The sequence below is a fragment of the Oryza brachyantha genome, chromosome 1 (genome assembly GCF_000231095.2).
Source record: "Oryza brachyantha chromosome 1, ObraRS2, whole genome shotgun sequence".
NCBI classification, from domain to species: domain Eukaryota; kingdom Viridiplantae; phylum Streptophyta; class Magnoliopsida; order Poales; family Poaceae; genus Oryza; species Oryza brachyantha.
The window spans coordinates 5468791-5483606 of record NC_023163.2 but is presented as its reverse complement, the minus strand read 5'-3'; the positions used below and the strand labels follow the sequence as shown (position 1 = coordinate 5483606).

The 14816-nt window shown below is 40.5% G+C and overlaps 2 protein-coding genes across 2 annotated transcripts; one reads left to right on the top strand and one right to left on the bottom strand.

Annotated features, from left to right (window-relative positions):
* The first annotated feature begins 362 nt into the window (after positions 1 to 362).
* On the top strand, positions 363 to 3865 carry LOC102701385 (eukaryotic translation initiation factor 3 subunit L-like). Its single transcript, XM_006643878.1, has 7 exons — positions 363 to 910; positions 986 to 1317; positions 1816 to 2155; positions 2728 to 2876; positions 2952 to 3045; positions 3384 to 3455; positions 3571 to 3865. The coding sequence occupies exons 1-7, from the start codon at positions 365 to 367 to the stop codon at positions 3613 to 3615; spliced, it is 1578 nt and encodes a 525-aa protein (XP_006643941.1). The 5' UTR covers positions 363 to 364; the 3' UTR covers positions 3616 to 3865.
* A 2031-nt stretch (positions 3866 to 5896) lies between these two features.
* LOC102701112 (transcription factor MYB3R-1-like) lies at positions 5897 to 14355 on the bottom strand. The gene is made up of 12 exons (XM_006643877.3): positions 14238 to 14355; positions 13219 to 13457; positions 13082 to 13136; positions 12414 to 12471; positions 11466 to 11560; positions 11288 to 11391; positions 10786 to 10914; positions 8729 to 10523; positions 8081 to 8286; positions 7174 to 7258; positions 6714 to 6926; positions 5897 to 6116 (listed from the first exon to the last, which is right to left on the bottom strand). Exons 2-12 carry the CDS (start codon positions 13347 to 13349, stop codon positions 5985 to 5987), a joined length of 3003 nt encoding a protein of 1000 aa, XP_006643940.1. The 5' UTR covers positions 13350 to 13457; positions 14238 to 14355; the 3' UTR covers positions 5897 to 5984.
* Positions 14356 to 14816: the final 461 nt, after the last annotated feature.

Here is a 14816-nt window from a genome sequence, read left to right as displayed (position 1 = left end):
TTTCTCGGAAAATTCCCCGCGCGAATTTAGCTCTAATAAAAAAATTAATTATAAAATGTTATACTACTACTTGGCTTCGCTTCTAATTCGAATTTATCTATTTTTATTTCGTTTTTAGTGATATTTATTAATATTTTGGTAGGTGGCGGCTTGTCGGATGGATCTGAGTATCTGATGAGCTGTCTGCCACACTAACCGTAGCTTTTTTTGCCCGTCTACGTGGGCCGAAACGTGCAGGCCCAGTAAGGCCCGGAATGGCGAGGCCGGCCCAACGCGGCCCACGAGGGAGGCAAAAGAAAACCCTAGTGGTGGAGGAGGCGGGCTTCTCCATCCCTTCCCTCCCGTGTCTCTGAGCTCCCTGACAATGGCGGCGGCGGGGTACGAGCGGGAGGATGGCGGCGGAGGAGGAGGAGGGGGGCCGGGGGCGGCGGGGAGGGAGGCGTACGACCCGAGCTACGTGCCGGACTCGGTGAAGACGTTCGTGACGCACCTGTACAGGCACGTGAGGGAGAAGAACGTGTACGAGATCCACCAGATGTACGAGGGCGGGTTCCAGCGGCTCTCCGACCGGCTCTTCCGCGACGCGCCGTGGCCGTCGGCGGAGGCCGTGGCGCCCTACTGCGACGGCGACCACGTCTTCCTCCTCCTCTACAGGGAGCTCTGGTACCGCCACGCCTACGCGCGCCTCCCGCCCCCGCTCGCCGCCGCCCGCCGCGCCGAGTCCTGGGCCAACTACTGCGACCTCTTCAGCGTCGTCCTCCACGGCGTCGTCAACATGCAGCTGCCCAACCAGTGGCTCTGGGACATGGTCGACGAGTTCGTCTACCAGTTCCAGAGCTTCTGCCAGTACCGCGCCAAGCTCAAGAACAAGACCGACGACGAGCTCCACCAGCTCAAGCAGTTCGACAAGGTACCCACCACCTCCGCCCAATTTCGCGCGTCTTGGTTCTCAGAAATTGTAGCCCTTCTGAACTGAACTGCGCAGGCGTGGAACGTGTACGGGGTTCTCAACTACCTGCAAGCGCTGGTGGAGAAGTCCATGATCCCGCAGATTCTCGAGAGGGAGAAGGAAGGGCTGGAGCAGTTCACCGCCACCGACGGCTACGACTACCAGGGCGGCAGCAATGTGCTCAAGATGCTCGGTTACTACAGCATGATCGGGCTGCTCAGGATGCACTGCCTTCTTGGGGACTACCACACTGGCCTCAAGTGCTTGGCGCCAATCGACCTGAACCAGCAGGGGGTCTACACTATTGTCATTGGGAGTCACATCTCCACTATCTACCACTACGGCTTTGCAAACCTTATGATGCGCAGGTACTCAAGTGTGAGATATTTCAATCTATAATGCCGTGTTAGGTATATACTCCTTCCGTTCCACGGCGTAATACTTTCTAGCATTGTCTAGATTCATATGGATATTAATGAATTCAAACAGACAGGCAAACCATATACTTTGCTTAATGGATGAATCTAGACAATGCCAAAAAGTCTTACAGTATGAAACGGAGGGAGTACGTTATTTCTCTTCAGTGTTCTTTTTGCAAATTGTACTTATCAACATGAAATGCTTCCTTCCCATTTCTGTCTTTGTCTACATAGATTGAGACATGTTGTACAACCACACCTAGGATATAAGTATTCTTTTAAAACCCATTATATATAGTTATTTTTAAATTCTCTATTGAAATTGCCCCATATTGAGTCATGTTTTACAGCCAAACCTAGGATAAGTATTCTCTTAAAACCCATATGTGAGATTATTGTTCAAACCCATGGAATTGTGTTTTAGCTAATGCAATATTCTTCTGGTAGGTATGTGGAAGCCATACGTGAATTCAACAAAATCCTGTTGTATATTCTGAAATATAAGCAGTACCATCAGAAATCCCCACAGTATGACCAGATATTGAAGAAAAATGAACAGATGTATGCCTTGTTGGCAATTTGCCTCTCCTTATGCCCGCAGCACAACCTCATAGATGAGAACGTTAGCACTCAGCTGAAAGAAAAGTATAATGACAAAATGACAAAGATGCAGAGGTTTGATGAGGAAGCCTATGCTGCATATGATGAACTGTTTTCATACGCATGCCCCAAGTTTATTACTCCATCACCTCCAGCCCTGGATCAGCCGCTTACGAATTATAACCAGGTAATGTTTTTGGTGTTAAATAATAATGTATTTTTCTGGCTTACAGATACGTCTTATCTAGTTTTTACTGCGGTAAAAATAGAAAATTGTCTCCTGTGTTTGTTCGCAACTGCAGCTACTGGATGTCATTCTTTGTGGCCCTTTTGCTAACTTTTTTGTAGACTTTCTTATGTTTGGCAATGTTTTGACATCCAAATCAGTCTTTGCCAAAATAAACAAATAAAGTTGAATAGCCTTTTAGTTGATTTTCCATGTTTCAGACAATTACACATTCAGTTTTAGCGTGAAAATGTTTTTCCCTCTTCAACAAAGTAAATTATCCTGTAGTAAAACATTTGTTACAATCCAGTGTTTTGAATTCCATTTACTCCGACGGAGTATGCCGCTAGGTTTGTCGCGTGCAAATGATAGAATGTAGGCTAGTCAATTTTGTTGATTACACAAAATGGTGTATTTCTGATTAATTTGGATGCCTAATTCTATAGGATTTTTTTTTGCGGGGATAATTCTATAGGATTTAACTTTCTTATCTTATACGTTTTTTTAATTTTTTTTCTACTATTTTGTAACAGGATGCATACCGTCTTCAATTGAAGTTGTTCCTTTATGAAGTGAAGCAACAACAGTTGCTTTCAGGAATCAGAAGCTATCTAAAATTGTATTCAACCATAAACATTGCCAAACTTGCGCAATATTTGGAAGTGGATGAGGCAACACTTAGGTTTGTATGTTTAATTAACTTACTTTTCTACTATTATATCAAAAGGCCAAGAACAACTTAACTCTATTTGTACAGGTCTATCCTGATGACATACAAGCATAAAATGCACGCGGTTGACAATAATGGAAAGATTATTTCCAGTGCAGACTTTGATTTCTACATTAAGGAGGTAATGTGTCATGATTATACCCTTCTCTAGAGGCCCACACTTGTTTTATAACCGTTTCTTGTCTTGATATACAACACCTCTTTTCTGCTGTCCTTTTTGGCATCGTTAGATGTCATCTGCATAGCTGTAAGATGTTTTCTTAACAGTGCAAAATTTCCAAGTTCAAGCATGATTTCCATGGTTGATTTTGATATTTAGCTCTTGAATATCTAGCCTTTATATGATGACATTTTATTATGATCATACTCAGAAGTAGTTAAGGCATTATTGGCATATGCCATGATGCAGCTAGTTTCACAGAATGATTAACTACGTATAATCTGCATGCAACTATGCAGGATGTTATTCATGTTATGGAGTCCAAACCAATCAAGCGTCATGGTGATTACTTTTTGAGACAGATTTTAAAGGTATTCATACCCCACTTGACATTTCTCCCTTGCCACGATAGCCCACTACCATTTGTATTTCTTCTACAAATAATGTGTATGTGCTAAACCTTAAGATGTTACCTGTATCCTGCAGTTCGAGGAAATGATTGGTGAACTGGATAAAGTACAGTTTGACTGAGCCTGGTGGTGACCATAGAGGAGCAGGGTACATCCCTGCTTAGTTTATGCTGTTGCAAGAGGCACTTATGATGATTAATGTTTACACATCAATATCTGCCTTTTGTACTCCTTTTTGACTCCAATGATGAACCGGTGAATTATATTTGAAAATTGTAGGAGCTTCAGAGTCTGTAGTTTGCATTCTCAATACTGTGCTATCATCTGATGATTTATACAATAGTTGAGCTATTTTTTCCCCTCTAGATGTTTGGCAGTCTTCATGGTCCAAATGCTCGTGAAACAGGGGAAATTGTAAGAAAAATCAACATTACTTATGGCTGTTAGGAGGGTGACACGATAAGAACAAACGTTCTGGGATCTTTGGAGCACAGGAATTTAGCATAACATCCAAAAATCCTTCAAAATCCAAAGGAGGCATATGCTCAACTGATCAAGCGGAAAGGTCAGGGTTTAATTTCAGGCCTAGTACTTGTCCTTTTGTTGATCGGTGTGTTTTTCTTTGTTGCAACTGGGACCTTGGCGCTGTTGAATATCTAAGTCAGTACTAATTATATTTTAATCCAGAAAAACGAAGATACTACCCATGATAACTAAATACAGTGATCTAGCAGTAATGCTAGACATGAATATGCTAACGATGGAAAAGCATTTACCAGAGTTAGCAATGTGAAATACTCCCTCCATCTCTAAATGTTTTGACATTATTGATTTTTTATACATGTTTGACCATTCGTCTTATTTAAAAATTTTACTTAATTATTAATTATTTTTATATCATTCCGTGTATTATATTCTAACGAATAGTCAAACACGTATAAAAAAATCAACGGTGTCAAACATTTAAGGACGGAGATAGGACCTGGAATATGCTCATGAGATGTTGTTGTCTATGTGGTGAAGTCATTCCCTGCTCCACCAGCGGCATCTCCTCCGTAGGATAATGTTCGGAAGATAGTCAAGACAAGCGTAATGTTCGGAAGATAGCCAAGCCAAGCGCCTTGCTCGTGGCTGGCTCGCGATCATGTGGCACTCTATCCATCCTCTCAACCGATCAACAAATAATGTCTCATAACACCTTAATTATATTGAGGTTCTTTCGAATTATTTTTAAAGTAGTATTAAATGCTTGTAGCCTTAAGTGTGGGCCTATGATCTTTAATAGGATTGAATGGGCCCTTAGACCATTAATCTAGCAGGTGAAACCACCTGGAGGTGGCTGGATTTAAATGCTGAGCAAGCATAATTCACGGCTGGATTAAAATATTGAGAGCACAATTCTATGTTCTCGAGAAATTTAATATTTACCATCTGGTTTGTAGTTCTGTTAGACATTGTCACGTAATCCGCGTGGATTTTATACTTTGCCAATAGAAGTGTAAGTTTCTTTCGATCAATGTCATTCTATCAGCCTACGTCACCACACGTTGCTAAGCATTGTTGTCGGTGCCGCTCAAATGGCATCTACGTTCTGTGCCATTCCGTCAATCCACGTCGCTAGGCACCGATATCGTTGTTGCCACTCAACAACATCATAATCATCGGTTGACTTCAAAAGAAAATACAAAATGACATTTAATTTATGAATAAAATATTTATATAGGTTTTCTTGGTGATCTAAAAGTATTGGCTGAAAAATAAACTATGATGAAAAAATTCATAAATCAACTCTAAATTTAAGATTAAAAAATTAATTTTTTAGCTTATGATAAGTATAATCAAAAGCGAAACAATGAGGTCCCATTATCACCATGTCTGCCACCTATTACCCGAGGCATCAACGATATCGACTTGACTCCTATTATAGAAAAACTTACTTCTTATGTCATCATTAGAAATAGGTTTCGTCTAAATGCCATCGTACATTTGGAATTCACTCAAATCTCCCCAACACGCTAGAATGCACTTTCCATAAATCCAACATGTGTGGACAATAATGCCCTTGCTATTGCTACTAGCATTCACGCCCAAGGGTGAAATCATCTTTTTGGAGTTCTCTATATTGGGTAGAGTTTTTCTTTTCTTTTCTTGACCAAGGAAGAAAATATGTTAAAATAATGGTCAAATTGCATTTTTTTTTTATCAAACAGCCACAAAACTAGGGTATACTATGGCAAAGACATAAAACTAGAGTATCCTATAGCAAATGACATAAATCTAGATTGTCTTGTAGCAATTTCATCTAAATTAAAACTAAATCCTACTGGTCCAACAGCCCATGGATTCTGCTGCCTTTCGGAAGCTTAGCTTCTGGGCTGAAATTGTTAGCTCGATAAGCGGTCACAAGAAGCAGCTTTCTTTACGGTAATACAAGAACATTCACATGATGATTGTTACAGCAAGTCTGAGGTGTATCCCTCGTATATCTACCTATCGAAAACTTTTCAGAAGATTGGACGATGGAATAGGTGAGCCCAGAGATCTTCCCAGACTGCTGCCAGCGTTTTTATCTGATGATCTTACAGGTGTGCATTCGTTGAAATCCAGGATTCTCGCCTCGGCCTGCAAAATATGCATTAATAATATGATCAATAGTGCTGATAAAGTTAAATAATGGCATGACCGCACGAGTATGGTATTAATTTAGGAAATAAATTGGGTGGACCTTAGGTCCAAATCATCACTTATGCACCCCTACGATAGATAAATGACACATGACATAACAGAATATCACACGGACACCAGGCAGCATGCATGGAGACTAAATTTAGGGGGAAAATTTAGGAGGCGAGAACATTTAGAAACCAGGTATTGTAGATTTTGCTGGACATAGGATTTGGTAACATGTACATGTGTTAACAATCCACCACGGGGTGCTCAACGTGGATAAAAGTTGATCAAAACCATTACAGTTGACCAGCTGCAGAAAAACACAAGTGGAATCCAAGAAACTAGAGGATAAATAGATACAAATAGGTGCGAATTCCGATAAAAATGCACTTCCACAGCCGTTTATCGCTAAATCTATCCATATTCCCTGGAGATTTATGATGCTTTTTTCAAGGGAACCGAAACAGCAAATATTAAAATTAGGGCCTACTAAGAACTTTGATCTCACCAACACCAGAATACGAAATTAAGCAGTTGACTAACACATACCATGATTTTTGTTGGCAATTTGGTTGCTCCTGGTTCCTCCTTGGCATCTGGATTCTGCATGTTTTCCTTATCAGAGTTTATGTTGTCACATTGGCCGCCGCTTGCCAGCACCTCACGGGCTTCTGCCAAAGCAGCAGCAGTCTGCACATTTATCTGCTTCACCAATCCTAGCGCATCGTAAGTTCTATCAGCTGGGCTGACGAAGTATGAACCCTGGGAGGAACATATGAGCAGAAAAGGTTAATAACCAAAGAAAATAACAGTAGCAAAGTCCCGAATACATGACAGCATACAGGTTAATGAAAAAAGTTCTTAGGCACAACTCAGTAATCCACCAATATATTTACACCCACTTAGAGCAAAGCATAGTCCACCAAACTAATATGCTTGTTCAAACACTTGATATCTATATGATCATATACAAACATGAGAAATAAAATTAAAAAAGAGCTAAATGTACCTGAAATTGCATATCGACAAACCAAGGGGACTTCCATGCTGAAGGAGATTCTAGTCCTCTTTTGATACCTGGGGTATCAGCAAATCTAACAAAAGCAGCAGTTCAGAATTTCAGAATGACAAATTAACTGAAGGAAGAAGGATCAAATATCAATCTCTTCAGACTACAGTAGTTGGACACAAGCAGTTTTAATTCCCTAATGTATTATATTAACGGCACTCTTCATCAGTACATGGAGTTTTTACGAGAGGTTAAGGTTGAGGTGAGAGATTACTATGATTGGTTGAGATGGAAAAGTATGTGGGAAATTAAATGATGGGCCGTTGTGATTGATTAAGAGGAGAAAGTAGGCAGGGATGTCCTTAATTCTTGGACAAATTTCAAAATCTAGGTGTATAAACAAAGGGAGTACGATTCAAGTGTTCTTCAATATTTCAATATTTCAGATGAATAGCATGTGCTACTTCCAGTGAGGTGGTGGCTAAAGGTTTATGATAATTCAATTGATAAGAAAATGTTTTTCAATTTCTGACTAAAGATGGAAGTTCTTGAAGGGATATGCGGAATTCATAGACAAAATGGGCATTAACTTCGGAAATTTTGTACTGGATTAAGTATCTAAGTAATTGAAGTATGCAACCACTGAAATAAGTTCAACATGAAACCTGCAAATCGCAGTTTAAGTTTAGGTTAGCAGACTCCACAACTCTTCAGAAGCATGCAGGAGTATGAATTCAATACATTTATGCTTGCTAATATCAAGAAAAGGAGGAACACATCATTTACTAAAGATCAGTTTCCATAAAACTTAACACGACTTAAATTTTCACGTAATCTGAGAAAAATACCAAACAAAAAAATTCGGTGTAAAACAATTAAGGAATATGTAAGATTAGTATGGTCTTACATGTTCACATATTCATAATCAACATTTATGCATGGTGAAGATTTCTCCACGATGAGTTCCTTGGGCTTTGATTTAGCACACACTCCCTCCTTACAGACCGATAAAGGTTCAATATTTGTGTTTAGCTTCTGATTCATGGTATTTTTGTCATAAGCCGGGGAAACGAGATCATCACTGCTGTGCTCAACAAGAATACCTGCAGGTTGCTGTATCAAACAACAATATAGATAAGAACAAGATCATCAGCTCGATTGCCATTTTGTCCCAGTCTGCCCAGCCCCCATATTTAATAGATGCCTGGTTAGAAGCACTTGGTTATTGCTACACTTAGGGCATTAAATTGGCTAATTGAAGATTTAAAATGCTAAATTTATTGGAGTTACTGGATCCACTCCAATTGGTACACCTTACAAACTATAAAGGTGCTATTTTTTATCCTCAAAGAAATATGGTACTACTGACAAGTTAGTTGCTACACTTAGGGCATTAACTTGGTTAACTGAAAGATGTATAATGCTAAATTTATTGGAGTTACTGGATCCACTCCAATTTGTACACCTTACATACTATAAAGGTGCTAATTTTTATCCTCAAAGAGATACAGCACTACTGACAAGCTAAAAGTCATCAGAAACTAGAAGTACTTACTAAATTTCCTGGCAGATCATCATAAGTAGTAGCTATATTTGTTGTAGAATGGCGTTCCTGTCTTGCCTGCTCGTCCATGTGTTCATCATTTTTTGCACTCTGTCCATCTTTTGCCTGTTCAGTTGTGTAGGTCCAATTTTCCTTGTTTTCATCAGAGAAAAGATTCTTTTCCAGAGGTTTAGAAGAAGCAGATCGCTCAATACGCAAAACTGATTTAGTTATAAGTGAATCATCGTTAGTGGCATTGAAACATGTTTGAATGCCGGTGGAGGATGTGTATGATACCCCACGATCCTTGTCAGTCACACATTTCTTCTCGATTCTTTTATCTGGAATAGGAGACAAGAAATCTCTGTGCCGTTTCTTCAGTATTGACGGTGTGCATATGAAGCTTTTGGCAACACTCTTCAGTAAAACGTCAGGGCTTCCATCATGGGTAGGGGAGCCCCACAACCTTATTGGAGTGCAGACATTCATGGTGGAATGCATCAACTGCCGAATGCCAAGGGGACTATACTCTTGGAGATCTTCAGAGGTTACAAGATCACAACTGACAAATGGAACATCTACGCTTGGAAAACGAGGAGGTTCATAGAATAGGGCTCCCTCCTCCTGTTCCTTCTTTTCATCTGGTGCAGTCATACTCTGCGTAAGCGATGGCTCTTTCTCTACACTGGCTTTAGGTTCTTCCACATTAGTAACTTGTTGATGCCCAAATTCAGGTATCCTTCCCATCGTTGAAGAAGGAACATGCCAGTCATTGCTACTACCAGGGTTAGCAAACATTTCAGCATCACCAGAAGAACTGGAAGATTGCATGACCATTTCTGCCTGAGAAAGTGGCATTTCCTTTGGCTCTGGTCTGTTGTCAGAAGGTGCATCAGTCATAACATTTGAACAGATAAGAGATGGCGGCACTGACATCTGTGGACTCTGGTCGTAAGCATCCTCCATCACACAGGAAGGATTTGATGTCTGTAACGGGCAGGATGGTGCTAAAAAATGGGTATCTGCTTTAGAGGAATGTGCATCCGATTGTTGATTTAACCTTGAAAAACAATCAGTTTGAACTGCATCAGGTCCAGAAAGAAGGCTCTGTAAGGAAATATCCTGCCAGAGTTCAGATTTCAAACAATTAGGACTGTTGAAATCAGCTTCGGACATGAAATGTAGTTTTTGCTCAGCTCCAGAATCACTTGGTAACAAAGAGAGAGGCATCTCCATTTCTACATCATATGATTCCAGGGATCTTTCATGATTTTCTATACTGCAAAGAGACTGGTTATCTGCAGAATTAGGAGCACTTGGCATTTCATCTATACTCATGTGCAAATTCAATCCTTGAGCAAAATCCTCTTGCAAGTGTTGATCTGGATCAAAGTTGGAGGAAGAAACATGGTAATGCACATCAGTCATAACAGATGCAGCAGCCTCTGCAGAAGTGTAGCATGCTTCGTGACCCATGGAAGATTGAGAATCATGTGTTTCATTCTTATCAACATTCCCATTTGTTTGCAAATCACAGCCCAATGCCACACTGGTATTGTGCACTTGGGAGCAAGAAACCTTGGCAAGTGATGATTGACTACAGCCTGATGAATTTTCAACCTCTTGAACAGCAAAACAACCACTATCTTCACTGTTTTGTTGGGTCATCGCAGGTGAGGAATTACAATGTGCAGAATATTCATTTAGAGGGAGACTCGAGACTTGGGTTAGTAAACCTGATGACATGTATGAGTCGACTTTCTTCTTTACCGAACTGTTCCAGTGATTTTTAATTGCATTGTCCGTCCTGAAAGGGGAAATAGAACTTTACAAATTCAATCATTTCAGTAGTCTAAAGGATGGCATTTTTAATAAAAACAAGAATTAATTGAGCAAAAGTACCTATATATCATTGTACATTTGGTCATAAACAATTACAGAAGGCAAGAATGCTAAACTTGAATAAATGTGTCACAATGGCAGTAAAACATAAATTTCACATGCATCACTTGATAGAAAAGAATGTAGATTAACTTCAAACAGCTCTTATGTAACAAAAAAGTCGTTACCTTCCTGGTAAAAATTTTGTCAGCTCAGCCCACTTATTTCCATACATTCGATGAGCATGTATGAGGGTAATTTCCTCTTTTTGTGTCCATGCCTCCTTATTTATGCCAGGGTTAAGATGGTTGTACCACCTAAATGCAGATTAAATAGTACATCTTTAAGGCATCCAATCCATAGTAATGATACTCAATTAAAAATAGTGACATGCATTAAGAAACAGAGATAGTTTACAAAATACTGAATTGTTAAAATATTTTTTAACAATCTACCACATGGTTTGGCAGCCATCATTTCTTGTTATATGGTCTATGGAAAAACTATGTCAAAAGAAAACCTGCATTCATCAGCAAAGCAAAGGACTAGACGAAAGCAGTAGTTGCTGGCACAAAGAAGCTACTCTGTTGAGCCCCACACAATTTCTTGTTGTATCATTTTTCTTCTTAGGTGCAAGCCACCAAGCCATATGGAATAAATGAAATTAAATAAGTAATTTCATGGAATTACCGTTCACGGCATTGCTTTCCTATACGTCCAGGCAAAGCCTGAGCAATGGTTGACCATTTCTTTGGTCCAAGTTTATTTACCATCTGAACAATGATGTCATCTTCCTGGAAAAAGGAACATGCCATTGTGAGTATAAAATGACTAACCCATATTATTAAGAAATAAAAATAAAGCTTACTTCTTTGGACCATGGCCCTTTGACCAATTCAGGGTTTAGAACCTTTTGCCACCTGTGCAAGCATTGTACATCGGTTCTGCCCGGAAAACATTCCGCTGGAAAATTAAAAGGCCCTCTGTCAAACCTTAGTTTTTAAACAATATTCAGGGAATCTCATCAAGAGGGTAGGAGAATGAATGTCAGAAAAGAATGACTAGAGTGTAAGTTAATGAAACAGCACAATGCTCCCCTGTACATTAGTTGGGATAGCATTAAAGAAAAAAGAAAAAATATGATGAGTGGTTTATGATACCCTAGTGCACTAAATTACTAATCGACTGTAGGACAAAGGTAGGCTTGAGAACATGGTAAAAATGCAGTATGTATCATGTATAATATTGTGAAATGTAAATATTGTTTCTGTTACAACCTGACATGCATTGCTATACAACAGTATGTAATCATACAGTAAATGTGCCAAAAAAAATCCAAGTGAGTCTAAAATAATAGGCTATAAAATGCAGTGTTACATAGATACCAAAGGGTACCCTTTTGGAGGTGCTTCCCCTATGTTATTTCCTCTCTCAAAACAATCAGTAATATTTTTTTTGCCAGAATGACCGAAGGAGGTCATTCAATGTAATTAAGACAGGAAGAAAAAGTTACAAGAAAAGTTTTACATCGACAGATGGCTGTCAAGGAAGGAAGTGCACCAGAGCACATGCCCCGGACCATGTGCCAACCGTCCAAACAATCAGTAATATGGTATATGAATTGGATTTTAGAAGGTTATTTTGTTTATATGTTTCAGCATATACAAACCAGCCATAAAGAACTTTGAGGAAAATAAGAGTATGGCAGCTAAAAGATACAGTAGAAATACAATGATAAAGAGTAAGGACAAAGGAAATAGCCAGATAGAATCATTGCATGAGTACCCACATTTATGCATAAATCGAAAGAACATACCTATTTTTTTCCAATTCTTCCCGTTGTATGTCTGAACAGCCCTGGACAATATGGCGTCCTAGAGTGAATAGCACATATGCACAATGTTAAACAGTATAAGTAGATACTAATTAAAAAAAGCTATGTTTAACGCGCATATAAATGTTGCATTGTGATTTGTGAGGCCTGATAAGATGGGTCCAAGCTCACATATCACTGAAGCATTAAAAGCCATATGCAAAATAGAACCAAAATGCTGCTGGTTACAATGCAAAGCATAGAATCAGAACAGAGTTCCACAAGTATATGGCAGAAACATAAATAAGCAAGAAATCCCAATGTTGAGGAGTGAATTTTATGATTATTACATGCTATCCAGTCATTGACTTGAAGTTGCCCGTGGCTCCCTTGGATGTTAGTAATTAGTAGATTATCGTCATACTCAACTTTCTTTGTAGGAATAAAGCACCAAAGGAACCAACTCAAGCCTCCACACATGAGTTGGGATTTAAATGAAATGTTTTTTCATATTAAAAAATTCCATGTATTTGCCAGTGAACACATTAGGTGTCTAGAGTTAATCATTCTTAACAATACATACAATAGGAGTTTCAACCATCAGTTAATTATCTGTACAGGAAAAGGACTCTTTGTCAACAGAAACACATGATAACATTCATATGGTATACCTCTTCAGGGGTCCAATTTCCTTTGGTGGAACGCCGTGTTGGACCAGTGGTCCTCCTAAAGTTACAAGGATAAAGAAAGATAACATAATTTAGTATTGTGTACATTAGCATAGTCAGGAGAGCTCTTAGCCTTTTACCCATTGAGAGGTCGTCGTCTTTGTGGTTCTTTGCTGATTTCACCTTCTTGAGGAGCTGATGGAGGTCCTGAAGCCTCTCTGCCCTTGTTTGGATCCTTTCCGCTATTAGTTGTCATTGCGAGCGAAGACATTCAATCCTCACTTTGCAGTAGAAACCTCTAAGTGATATAAAAATCATTATACTGTCAAGCCTCAGTTAGGCCTTCAGGGAGTTGCCTCAAGAAATAAGCTATCGTAAGCTGCAATAGAAACGGAGGAATGAAGATCTTGTCACAAGATGTAACAATAGAAGTGTTAAGGAATGCATGAAGGACATTGACTACCCTCTCATATCACTTTGGCTTTCTTATAAAGATGGATAGCAAAATCTTTCATCTAAAAAAGAGAGTTGGGGGTTGATGGTATCTCTAACCATCCCTCACTGAAAATCTTATGTAAAAACTAGCAAATGCATCATTCGCCCAGATGTATGTGTAGGTTGCTGATTGATACGCAGTCAAGCATACAACTTTTGACTGGAAAAAGGTCTGCTTTGCTTCCTAAAAACTATTCTGCACGATCACTTAACCACCAAAACTACTTGTTGGCTCATTCTACCCTCCAAAGTCCAAACTACTAAAGTAGCTAATTTTACATTTTGGGGGGTTAAACCTTAAGATTAAGTGCACTGATAAAATAGTTTATGGGAGTAAATACATTTTTTCCTTTTAGATTTGAGGATTTATTTGTGCAATATATAAGTTATCTCATGGTTTATTCATTATCCACAAATATGGACCTCCGATGCTCACAATCTCTGGTTTTCAGGTTGTACTAAAAGAGTATGACTTTCTACATAGAATTTACCAAATGGAACCACATCATATACAGATCTTGGTGAGATGATTTATCTGAGCTCGCAAGTCGTATAGAACATACTCCATATTCAAAATTCAAAGCAGCACAACACTTAGGCCAATCGCCGATGAAGCACTATTCCAAACAACAACAATTAAGCAAGAAGAGAGAGAGAGAGGTACCAATCGCTTTGGCGGAGCGGCGATATCCCCGCCGGCGGAGGCTGGATCTGGGGCCCGAATCCTCCCAGACGCTCAACGACGGCCGGGCGGCTGCGGAAGGCTGGGGCGGGCAACCCGGCAGACGAAGCCTAGGGGGCGGCGCGACTGCGACGTGAAGCACCGGCCTCCACGCGACCGCGACGGCGGCCCGCAATACGCCCCCCCACCTCCGACGAGGGATCCGGGGGGAGCAAGATCGGGGCGGGAGAGGATTCTATCCAAATCCAAGAGAACCCACCGGAGCACAACCCGTCTCGGGGCTCTTCGTCGTCGTCGCCGAGCTCACCGGCGCGTCTCCGGAGAGGAGGTGGCGGAAGAACCTGGGGGGGGAGGCATAGGAGGAGGGGACCTCGCCGGCGGCGGTCGCATCGGCAAGAGGAGAGGAGAGGAGAGGAGAAGCGAGGGATCGGACGGATATTTGACAACTTTTCGGGGGGGCTTTCTGCAAAACGGACGCGGAGGCGAGAGCGCGGGGGGTGTGAGATGGACGGCGAGAGATGGGCCCACGTGGGGATCCGCCCGATCTGGGCCGTCCGTTCC